The following is a 12,430-nucleotide window of genomic DNA, read 5'->3' on the forward strand; positions in this document are numbered from 1 at the left end:
ATGTTGGTTTACAAAATAAAAAGAAATTGTCTGTCCATTAAAATTTTTTTACCAATAGAACAAAGTTGAAAACAATATTTTTGAATAAATTATTTTGTTAGATGAAAAGTATGAGTCAGTCTATGTTTATATAGAAGTGAGTATTTACAAAATTTAAAATTAATAATTAACTGTATATTTCCTTAATCTTATTTCTATCTTTTTGTAGAATTAATAAATTAAAAATAAAAATAAGTAAATAATATTATAATTTCGAATTTTATGATATATATCTATATATATAATCTCCTTATAATTATTTTAAAAAAACTATTAATTTTTGTAATTTTTTTTGATAATTATCTTTTTACATTATTAATATTGTTTAAAACAAAATATTTTGTTTTTGTTGTAATCTCAAATCCTTACTATTAAATATTAACTTTTACAAATGTCAAAATCTCAGATTGATATAAACTTAACACATGTCAAAATCTTGTTAATGACTAACTTTCAAAATCCAATTTTATATAATAAGATAAGTCACCTGGCCAGTGGATTTTGCCACATCAGATTTTGTATTTCTAAATTAAAAAAAATTACCCATTACTTTCGAACAAAGAAAACATTTACACGAACTGAAACAATAAAAAACGTTTACAAGTCTAAGAAAAACTGAACGAAAATTAAAAAAAAATGGTTACATGTTTGGGCTATTATTAATAAAGCCCAAGTCCATAAAAATGATTTGTAAACACAAAAACTATTTACTTCTTCGTCTTCTCCATGATGCTTCATCGAGTTGTATCCCTAATTTTCCGCCCACTAACACTTCCACGTTCAAGGTGATTTTACAACCGATTCCTCTTTTATTTTAAATCCCAGTTCAGTTTATTTTATCTGTTATATCTCCTCTAACCTCTCTCTTCCATCGTTTTTTTCCTGCTCATCTACACTACAGTTACAATTCTCAGTCATGTGAATGTTCAAACTTTTGTTCATATTCATAGATTTTATCTTTAACTCATATTAATTATGATTTTTATATATTCATGTCAGAGCTTTAATATCCCAGACATGGAATTATTTATCCAACAGATCAAGCTAGAGTAATTTCTCAAGGTTATTCTCATATATGGGCTGATAGATCCATATATAGAATTATGGATTTGCAGGTTCAGATTCCAAATTACAGTCTCCACTCTTTCACCTAATTTTTTATCTAGCAATTGCTTATGGATCGTGAGGTTTTTACATCTTTTGTTTATCATCTAACTGTAGGGGTTAGTCTCCAACATGAAAGAAAGAGCTTTCCGCCAATGGAGTTTCAAATTGTCTCCTAATCTCAATTTGTATCATAATCAACTCATTTTATGCCATTTACAAGACATGATATCCTGTTGGTACCTCTACCTCACATATGGACTTCTTCTTATTAATTTCCCACTGTCTTACAGGTTCTAGGAACAATTGATCTGTGTTGTTGGGTAAAATTTGATTTAGTTCCTTCATGTAACCTTTCCTCAAGTCTTCGCAGAAAAATAAAAACAAATTTAATTCTCTTTGTTTGTTTTACGCAGGAGAATAACAAGAAGAAAAGAGAGAACAACAACGGTTAGTCATTTTTACTTAATGCAATCCAATCTTTTGACGATGAGTGATGCAATTTCCAGCAACTACGAAATTGAGATGATGGAGATCAGAGACAAGGGACCTCCACCGGGAGATCCACCGGATACCCCTGGAACATGGGTAAGGAAGGCGACAGGGGGTCTGAGTGGAGATAGGCCTTCTCCGGAGGGGGTTATACCGGATGACTATGTAACAGAGAGGTTGCGTGTGGAGTTTCCGGATGGGCATCATGGAGAACCGGTGATCACCATTCATAATGATGTTCTGGTTGCCATGAATGGACTGTGGAAGCAGTATATGATTGTCAAGGTGCTGGGTCAAAATGTTCCGCTCCCAGTTCTAAGCAGGAAGTTTTGGGAACTGTGGAAACTGCGAGGAGGGATGACTGTTCTCGATCTTCCGAGACAGTTTTTCATTATTCGTTTTGAAGTTGAGGAGGAGTATATGGCGGCTGTCATAGGGGGACCATGGAAAGCGTTTGGTAGTTACCTCATGGTGCAAGCATGGTCGCCGTCCTTTGATCCACTAACGGACGATATTTTTACCACGCCGGTTTGGAATAGGTTGTCTCATATTCCGTTCAATCTCTATCATAGATCTATCCTTCTGGGAATAGCTGGTAGTCTTGGGAAACCGATCAGAATAGATCCGATGACCCTGAATGTTGAGAGAGCACGTTTTGCTCGCATATGTGTGGAGGTTGATTTGAGGAATCCGTTGAAGATGTCAGTGGTCATTAATGGTGAGCGTTATTTCGTAATGTATGAAGGCTTAACCAATACTTGTTCTGGTTGTGGGGTATATGGACATTTGGTCCATGGATGCCCGCAGAGAGAACCAGAGAAGGAGGTGGTCGCAGTTTCCCCTTCGGTGGTAAGGCGGTCTAGTGGGAGAGATAAGGACGAGGATGGGTTCACGGTGGTGCGTCGATCGGGAAATCGGTCGGAGAAGAAGAACAAGCGAGTTTCCTTTTCAGCAGGCAATTTGGGAGGAGGTTTTGGCAGGAATCTGCAGGAGATCCCAACAGTTAAGGAAAGTGCAAGAATTACGGTCTGAAACAGTTTTGACGGGATAGGGGAAAATATTTCTTTGCTACCAATAAGGGAAGGAGTTGGATCTCGGGGGGAGAATAAGGAAAAAAAATATGTTCAGTTGCCCCATAATAATGGCAAGATAATATTTAGCGTGAAGCAGGGGGATTCGAACAGGGGAATTGCTAAGGCAGGTAATGGCGCGAGAGAAGGTTTAAAAGATAAACGGGCCAGAGTCAGAAAGCCTAGTGGTGCAAATGGGCCGGGATCCATAATTAATCGGCCTGCCAGAGGTTTAATTTTTGGCCCAGTTCAGGAGGAGACCCGTTTGTCTACCTCGGGTAAACGTCCCCGAGTCGAGAGTGATGGTGCTAGTCGAAAGGATGGAATACCAAATATCAGGAGTGGAGATTCCGATGAATCGACTCCGATTGAGACTTCTGACGGAGCGGATACTTAGAGACCGTTTCAATTGGAGATGGGTTTGAATCTGGGGCAAGGGGATTCTGTTGACCGTTGGGTCTCATCAGACGGGGATGTAGAGTTGAGGGTTGATTAACGGTTGGCCTCAGTAGTTCAATCATTCCTATTTGTAATCTTGATGATGAATATTCGGATTTGGAACTGCCAGGGGCGAATAAACCCAATTTTGGAAGATTTATACGGTATATGTTGAAGAAGTTCAAGACCGATATCTTAGCTTTGTTCGAGACGCATGCGGGAGGAGATAGAGCGGGAAGAATCTGTCAGGGGTTGGGATTTGATAATTCATTCCGGGTGGATGCGGTGGGTCAAATTGGTGGACTTTGGTTACTTTGGCGTTCGGGGGTTGGTCCGGTTAAGGTTGTGGAAGCTACGAATCAGTTTATCTACTCAACAGTGGGGGAGGGTACTGATATTATGCATCTGGTGGTGGTATATGCTGCTCCAACGGTTAGTAGGCGTAGTGGATTGTTGGATAAACTGAGGGAGAGGCTACACGGGATTTTGGACCCGATTGTTTTTGGAGGCGACTTCAACACAATTATGCGCTTAGATGAGAGGACAGGCGGTAACGGGAGGTTGTCTGGACTCATTAGCGTTTGGAAAATGGGTAAATGCGTCTTCCCTTATTAACATGGGGTTTAAGGTAAGTAAGTTTACCTGGAGAAGAAGGTGTGTGGAGAGTACTTATGTGGCTAAAAGGTTAGATCGTGTTCTCTGTAATGCTCCTGCGAGACTGAAATGGCAGGATGCATCAGTTTCGCATCTCCCTTTCCTTGCCTTGGACCATGCTCTGTTGTTCCTTCAGTTGAGCCCTGAGGTAGAGGTGGATCCGAGAAGATGACCTTTTCGTTTCGAGGCAGCTTGGCTGCAACACGAAAGTTTCAAGGAGATGTTGAGGAACTCATGGGACACTCAAGTTACCACTCCGCAAGCATTATTTCGACTGCAGAAAAAGCTTAAATCTTGGAACAAAGAGGTATTTGGGGATGTCCAAAAGCGTAAGGAAGAGTTGGTGAGAGAGATCCAACAGGTTCAAGATTTGTTGGACATTCAAAAAAACGGATGCCTTATTACAACAAGAGGTAGAACTCACTAAGTAGTTTGATGTGGTCCTTGAGCAGGAGGAAACCATTTGGTTTCAAAAGTCTTGTGAAAAATGGATAGTCCTGGGAGATCGGAATACTACCTTTTTCATACCTCAACAATAATTCGGAGAAGGAGGAATCGCATTGAGATGTTGAAGAATGCAGAGCGACGCTGGGTTACGGATGCTAAAGCACTTGAACAGCTGACACTGGATTGTTACAAAAGGTTATATTCAATGGATGATGTTGACCTGATTGTTGATCAGTTGCCACAGGAGGGTTTTGTGCGTTTGTATCGTGAGGAAGTGAGAGTACTGGAGAAGTATTTCATTGAGCAGGAGGTGGAGGGTGCTATTAACAGTATGGGTAAATTTAAAGCACCTGGTCCGGATGGTTTCCAACCGGTGTTTTACCAACAGTGTTGGGAGACGGTTGGAAGCTCAGTGAAGAAAGTGTGTACTCGACTTTTTTGAAACTGGACATTTACCAGAAGGATTTAATGATGCACTTGTTGTTTTGAATCCCAATGTTGGAAATCTGGAGAGGATAATACAGTTTCGACCAATAAGTCTATATAATGTGCTCTTCAAGGTCATCATGAAAGTCATGGTGCTACGTTTGAAGCAGGTAATGCCTAAGTTAATTGGCCTGGCTCAATTCAGCTTTATCCCAGGGCGGTTAAGCATCGATAATATTGTAGTGGTACAGGAGGTGGTGCACTCGATGCATCGTAAAAAGTGTCGTAAAGGGTGGATGTTGCTGAAGCTAGATTTAGAGAAGGCCAATGACAGGATCCGATGAGATTTCCTGGCAGATACACTCAAGGAAGCAAGGTTTTCAGATAGATGGGTGGATTGGATTATGTCCTGTGTCACTGGTCCGTCAATGAGTCTTCTGTGGAATGGTGAGAAATCTGATTCGTTTAAACCGTTGAGGGGACTGCAACATGGGGACCCCTTGTCACCATATCTGTTCATGCTCTGTCCTGATAGATTGTGTCACCTGATTGACGGTCTATTAATGCGGGGGAGTGGAAGCCTATCACGTTGTCTCACATTTGCTTTGATGATGACTTGATCTTGTTTGCTGAAGCATCTGTGGCACAAATACGCGTGATAAGGAGAGTGTTAGAGAGATTTTGTATGGCTCAAGGCCAGAAGGTCATCTTGGAGAAGTTGAAGATCTACTTTTCAGGTAATGTGAGTTGAGATTTGGAGAAACTGATAAGTGATGAGAGTGGCATCAAAGCAACAAAGGATCTGGGCAAGTATCTTGGAATGCCATTCCTACAAAAACGGATTAATAAAGAAACGTTTGGTGAGATTCTCGAGAGAGTTTCATCGAAGCTACAGGCTGGAGAAACCAATGTTTGAGTTTTGCAGGCAGATTGACATTGACGAGAGCTGTTATGTAATCGATTCCGGTTCATACCATGAGTACCATATCCTTACCAAAGTCGATCATGGACAGCTTAGATAAAGTGTCAAGAACTTTTTTGTGGGGTAGTACGGAGTTAAGAAGCGTCAACATCTCGTCTGTTGGGATCGTGTTTGTCGTCCTAAGAGTGAGGGTGGGTTGGGGATACGGTCCTCGCAGAATATGAATAAAGCACTCCTCGCAAAGTTGGGTTTGGCGTATGTTACATGATCACTTTAGTCTCTGGACTAAAGTGCTACGGGATAAATACTAGGTGAAGGATATTTGTGATTGTACATGGCTGGTGCCTAAGGGTACTTGGTCCTCAACGCGGAGAAGTGTGACTACCAGTCTCGGAGAGGTGGTTGTACCGAATGTCAGGTGGGTCGTCGGAGATGGCAGGAATGTCAGGTTCTGGGCTGATATGTGGGTATTCAGATGTATCCCTTTTGTCAGTGAGTGAAGTGAATCTTCCTTTGGGGGCAGAGCTCATCCCAGTTTGTGATGTATGGCATATTTGCAGGGGTTGGCGATGGGACCAAATTGAACCGTATGTCTCTGCAGAGAGGGTTTTATAGCTGAGCTCAGTGGTTATTGATAATGTGACAGGTGCAGGGGATCATCTATCATGGGGAGGTCAGTATGATGGGAAGTTTTCGGTCAAGTCTGCATATTCCTTGTTGACATGAGAGAGCAGTCCTCGACCAGATCTTAGTAGCCTATTTTCACGAGTTTGGAGGGTGCGTGTACCGGAACGAGTCCGGATTTTCTTATGGTTAGGCATGAACCAGGTACTTATGACGAATACAAAAGGCAAAGACGACACTTATGTGGTTCCGGGATTTTTCCAACTTCGATGGTAGGTTTGCTACGTCCCTACAGATCACCACATAAAATATGTCCTTGTGTTTTGTCCTCACTCGCATAGTTCCGATAATCACTTTCTGGAAGGTCACCCATCATGAAACTACTTCAGTATAAGCATGCTTAACTCTTGAGTTTTCTCAAGACCCTTGACAAGAAAAGATAACGTAGGTGGCCAAATCAATTCTTACAAAACTCTCTGCAAACCGGGGTGTCACACCAAATTCCACACTTTAATGTCCAATATTTCCGTAGTATATATATATATATGTATATATATATTAGAAAATGAGGCATATATATTATGTATTATTTTTCTGTTATATTTGTTTTTTGTTAGACTACTATTTATTGAATAGTACATGATGTTATACATTTAATATTACGACACAAAAAGTGTACTATGTTTTTATAATTTATTATTTCATATTTAGATATCCTACTATATTAATTGAGAAGTACAAATATGAAACTAATCTTAAAATGTGTAGAAAAATACATTCAATTGCCATTAGAAAAACTTAATTAAGATTAATTAATTAAATAAATAAATATAATTAATTAAAAAATAAAAACGCTGAGAGATCAAATATAAAAAAAAATCTAGAAAAAAGAAATCTATTCAAATCAAAACTAATTTGTACTTGAGAAAAAAAATTAACTGCTAAGATTTTTTAAAGATACGGATAAATTTTTTTCAAGTAGAGTTTATTTTTTACTATAATTTTATATTGTCATGCCATTGATTTTAAATAATTATTAGTTAAAAAATATTTTCTCTCTCTAATAAATTGTGGACGAAAATTACAATTTTGTTTTTTTTAATAAACAAATCAGAATTTCAAAAACTAAGATTTTATATCCAAGTAGTCAATATAATTATTTTTAATAACTAGATTTCAAATATTTTGTTAAAATTTCAAATTATGATCTCATATCATATTTATTTTATTTTATTTACAAAGTGTTTGGAATTTTCATATAATACTTATCATTAATAAAAGTCAGAATTTTTTTTTGCATATGTTGTGATTTGAATTTTTAAAAACAAAGCTATATTACTCGATCTATGAAAATAAAATATGTGTTTTAATTTTCATATTGGTGGGTTGGTAAAACTAAATTTATATAGCTTCAAAAATAAAATACTATAATATTCTAAAATAATTAGAAATTCAAAAAACATATATAGATTTACAGAACAATTAAAAAATATTATCTTAAACAAAATAATTTTTTATAAAAAATTAACAATAACTTTTATTATTCTATTATATATTTTTTTTTTTAAATGTTGACCAGTGCTTAGTAAGATTGATTATTTGTAAAAACATATCTAAAATTATATTTATGATTTCTCATGTTTTATTGAGCATAAATATGTGGATCAAAGAGAAACATTTTAATTTCATCTTTTCACTTTTAAATTCGTTTTGAATTTGATAGAATCTTTTTCTCTTGTTTGGGCAACCAACCATAAAGGTTTATTTTAATCAACTTGTGGTTGACAAAAAAACAAATATTGTTTTGAATTCTATAAACAAATTTAGAGAAAATTGTAAATTTTTTTTATAAAGATTTTGTTTCTATGTATATATATTTGAAGCCAATAAATTATTGTAAAACTATTTCGTTAGTATGATGAAATTTGAAGACAATGTTTGATAGTAAGATTAAGATATCTAATTTTTTAGACATTTATACCCATAAGAATTTGTTTTGGATTTGTTTTACACTTAATAATATTCTTATGTAACTTTTTTTATAATGTGTACTCTTTTAATATTAGTACGATGATATGTATGCAAACACAAAAAAAAAATTGAATTAGCCACAGCGTAAGTGTAGCATGAGAATTACAAATTTTAGAAATTGAGCTTATAATTAAGGAGAAACGGAAATCAGAGAGCTTATAATATGGCCTTGAATGGTAACTAGTTTTTAAGTTGATTTTGGTTTTTGATTTTTTGAAAATCTATTTCTTTACCATTCAAGATTTTCAAAAATTGGATTCCCTAAAGATTAGGAAAACTAGTTTCTAAGTGGTTTTTCTAAATTTCAAAGAAAAACTAAAAACCATAAATTTGAGATTTTGTGGAAAACCTTTTTTTCCAGCGTAAATTTTTATTTTTGACTTTTAATTTATTAATTTTTAAATATACAGCAAAAACCAAAAAACAAAAATTTAAAAACAAAAATTCAAAAACCAAAATCTAAAAACTAAAAACCAATGAAAAACTTATTGCCATTCATAGCCTATGGCAAAACCGCCTACTCAATTAAAAATCATGTGATTATAATATAATACAGGGAAAATAGCCATTTCATACCCGTACACACTCTGAAAGTGCGAATTGCTACCTGTACAAATAAGGAGTGCCAATTTATACATGTACCCTAAGACATTTCAAATTTCATACCTATACTCACAAAATTGAGCTAATTTCACAGTCAACGTTAACAGATTTAAGTCAACCGTTAGAAATGCTGACTCAGAATCCACGTGTATATTGACTGCCATCGAAAATGCAAAACGTCGTCGTTTTGTTTTCTTCAAAAAAAATTGTGTGGTGGTTTCGAACCCACGACCTCTTCTATGTTAAACATAGGACTTAACCAGTTTATCCCACAACAACTCTCAAAAGAATCATACAAACTTATTGATATAAACCTAAGATAGCATCCATCGAAATCGAAAAAAAGTTGTAGAAATCCTCACTCCCACGGGTCGAACTCGCGTCCTCAGATACATACAGTATAGGACTTAACCAACTGTTCCCACAACAATACTTGGTTATAGCACACAAATTTATCTTTATAAACCTATAAGATATCTAAGTCCCAATTAAATGAATTTGAATTGGGGGAAAAATAAAAATCCTAGGGTTCTTCTTCTATCAAATATAACTGATAAATTTATAAATTTATATTTAAATTATAAATTTATAATTTATAACTGAGAATTAAATATAAATTTATAAATTAAATATAATTGAGAATATATTTATAAATTTATAAATTATCAGTTAAATGAAATGTTTAAAGTTTAAGGTTTAAAGTTTAAGATTTATAAATATTTCATTTAATTTTTAAATATAAATTAATTTAATTTAAATATAATTATATTCTCAGTTATATTTAATTTATAAATTTATATTTAATTCTCAGTTATAAATTATAAATTTATAAATTTAACAGTTATACAAATTTATCTTTATATTCTCAGTTATAAATTATAAATTTAATATAAAATTATAATTTATAGCAGAGAATTAAATATAAAGTTATAATTTATAATTTCATTTAATTTAATTTATAAATTTAAATTTATAAATATATTCTCAGTTATATTTAATTTATAAATTTATGTTTAATTATCAGTTATATTTATAATTTATAACTTAAATATAAATTTTTAAATTTATCAGTTATATTTGAGAGAAGAAGAAGAACCCTAGAATTTTTATAGGTTTATAAAGATAAATTTGTGTGTTTTGACCGTGTATTGTTGTGGGATCAGTTGGTTAAGTCCTATACTGTCTGTATCTGAGGACGTTGGTTCGACCCGCGGGAGTGGGGATTTCCACCATTTTTTCCGATTTTGATGGATGCTACCTTAGGTTTATATTAATAAGTTTGTATGATTCTTTCGAGTATTGTTGTGGGATAAATTGGTTAAGTCCTATGCTAAACCCAGAAGAGGTTGTGGGTTCGAACCACCAGTGTGTGGATATTCCATAAGTTTTTTCTTGAAGAAAACAAAACGACGTCGTTTTGCATTTTCGATGGCAGGCAATACACACGTGGATTCTGAGTCAGCATCTCTAACGGTTGACTTAAATCCGTTAACGTGGACTGTCAAATTGGCTCAATTTTGTGAGTATAGGTATGAAATTTGAAATGTCTTAGGGTACATGTATAAATTGGCACTCTCTATTTTTACAGGTAGCAATTCACACTTTCGGAGTGTGTACGAGTATGAAATGACCCTTTTCCCATATAATACAAATCACAATATTATCAATACAATAAAAATTAGATGTGATTTTCTCCAGTGTTGACATATCAGCATTTTGGAGAATCCTAGAGTTGACACCTCAGTTAAAACAGGTAACCAATCAAATTATAAGAATTAATACAGCTTAACTTTTATATCCAATAATATTCATATCTCCTTCCATATCAAATTTTTAAGTTAATTTGCTGCATTTAAAAAAATAGACCAAGCCTAATAGGCTAACAGTTTTACTGCAGGAAATCTATGAACACATTTGGAGGCCCAGGAGTATTCTGATTGGGACAAAATTTTGTGGAGAGATTTAAGGTATTACTGAATAGATAACAAACGGTGGGATTGCTTTTCCAACGGTTAGTTCTTCATTTATTTGTATGTTTCAGAGACTATTTGGCAGAGTAAAATAAATTGTGACAAGTTGCATTGTTTGGTTTGGCAAACGAGGTTGGATTGAGCTGAAGCTCAGCATGAGTACTGTGATGCATGAATATATGTTTTTATTATGGAGAACCAAGCTTTAAGTCTCCAACAAGTTAAGGCTAAGGTGAGGGTGGTATTTACGGATATGCAATGATCTCTTTCGTTATATACTCTTCAACAGTTGTTGAGTATATGCTCAATAATTGTCTATGTTGTAAAACTTAGCAAGTGTGAATTACTGATTTTAATAGTGATTTGTACTCCTTAGCTTTATGAGAAGGGACTACTGAAATGTCTGTCTATACATGTTGGTCTATTTGGAAATGTTCTGGATTTATAATGATAGTATATAGATTGTATGAGCTCTAATGAGAAAGCTAACACACTTAAAATTACAAACATACAAAAAATAAACATAAAAATATATAACAGAAAAAATACAAAAAACAACCCGCGGCGTAGCGCGGGTACTATCCTAATACACCATAAATCTTTTAGGTTGGTCAATTATTTACATTTAGAAAAAAATCAGAGGGGAATATATATTGCCAGAAATATTCGATTAACATTTTGGTCAATGTTCAATAGAATAAATTATTCAAATCCATTTTGCCTAAATAACAATCTATTTTTAAGTCAACAAAAAGAAAAACCTTTAAATGGCCTTTAATTTTGCAAATTTAATATTGTGATAAAATATAAGAAATATTAGAATGACAACTAAATAATATTTTGTAGGGTCTAAATAGAAACAGTGTAGAGCAATTATTGAAAGATAAAAAAGAATATTTATATAGTAACACTATATATATATTTATATTTCTTTCATTTTAAATTAAGTTTTATTTGAGGACTTAAATTTTATTTTATAATAAATATTAAAAGCTTTTGATTATTTTTTTTAATGTACCAATGAGAAAGTTTGTAAAGGATATATATTAATAAAGGGTAAACCATAAAATTGTTTGTTTTCTTAATATGTGTTTAAAAACCTTAAACGACCCTGAATTTAAATCCGAAAGAATATATTATCTGTATTTGTAGCACCTCTCACTTTTTATAACTCGTCTCACGCCTTCTTAGATCCATTTGAAACCATTAAATAATGTACACTTTAAACTTTTTAAAAAATATTCCTTCATTTCAAAATATAAGATGTTTTAAGTAAAAACACGCAGATTCAGAAATGAATATTTTAAAAAAGTTCAGCCAATCATAAACAAGATGTTTGGTTGTTGCCCTAACGAAATCGACTTTAATTCAACATAGTCATTTTATCTCAAAGGCAGCTAATATGGAAGTTGATGACCTAAATGAAATAAACTTTAGTTTCTTCTTTTTTTTTTTTGAATCTAACTTTAGTTTCTTCTCTTGTAAGACTCTTGAATTATTTAAAAAACAATGAAACAGTTTAATTTATTTCTTTCTAATATCATCTTTGAAAACACTTCTTCGTACAATTAATAAGAATGTGTTTCTTTATCACTGAAAGTAGTTGTTAA

The 12,430-nt window shown here is 33.8% G+C and overlaps 1 protein-coding gene across 7 annotated transcripts; it reads left to right on the plus strand.

Annotated features, from left to right (window-relative positions):
- The first annotated feature begins 760 nt into the window (after positions 1-760).
- Positions 761-11,252, plus strand: LOC104747425 (uncharacterized). 7 transcript variants are annotated; one of them, XR_015581423.1, is made up of 6 exons: positions 761-824; positions 1,039-1,154; positions 1,261-1,331; positions 1,437-1,466; positions 1,560-1,593; positions 10,737-11,252. XR_015581423.1 is itself a non-coding variant. In XM_010469051.3 (5 exons), the coding sequence occupies exon 5, from the start codon at positions 1,612-1,614 to the stop codon at positions 2,665-2,667; it is 1,056 nt and encodes a 351-aa protein (XP_010467353.1). In that variant the 5' UTR covers positions 761-824; positions 1,039-1,154; positions 1,261-1,331; positions 1,437-1,466; positions 1,560-1,611; the 3' UTR covers positions 2,668-6,930. The 7 variants fall into 7 exon arrangements, 3 of the variants coding, with proteins under 3 accessions (XP_010467353.1, XP_087342916.1, XP_010467351.1); XR_761153.3 differs by having other exon boundaries at positions 10,748-11,252; XR_015581422.1 differs by lacking the exon at positions 1,437-1,466 and having other exon boundaries at positions 1,261-1,378.
- The last annotated feature ends 1,178 nt before the right edge of the window (positions 11,253-12,430 follow it).

The sequence above is a fragment of the Camelina sativa genome, chromosome 15 (genome assembly GCF_030686135.1).
Source record: "Camelina sativa cultivar CO46 ecotype springtype chromosome 15, ASM3068613v1".
Taxonomy (NCBI): Eukaryota; Viridiplantae; Streptophyta; class Magnoliopsida; order Brassicales; family Brassicaceae; genus Camelina; species Camelina sativa.

What these genes read in the sequence shown, in the direction of transcription:
- LOC104747425 (XM_010469049.3), top strand. Translation starts at nt 1,353, where the DNA reads ATGCCATTTACAAGACATGATATCCT. An exon ending in TTTACAAGACATGATATCCT is followed by an intron (nt 1,379 to 1,559) that starts GTTGGTACCTCT and finishes TGTTTTACGCAG; the next exon opens with GAGAATAACAAGAAGAAAAG.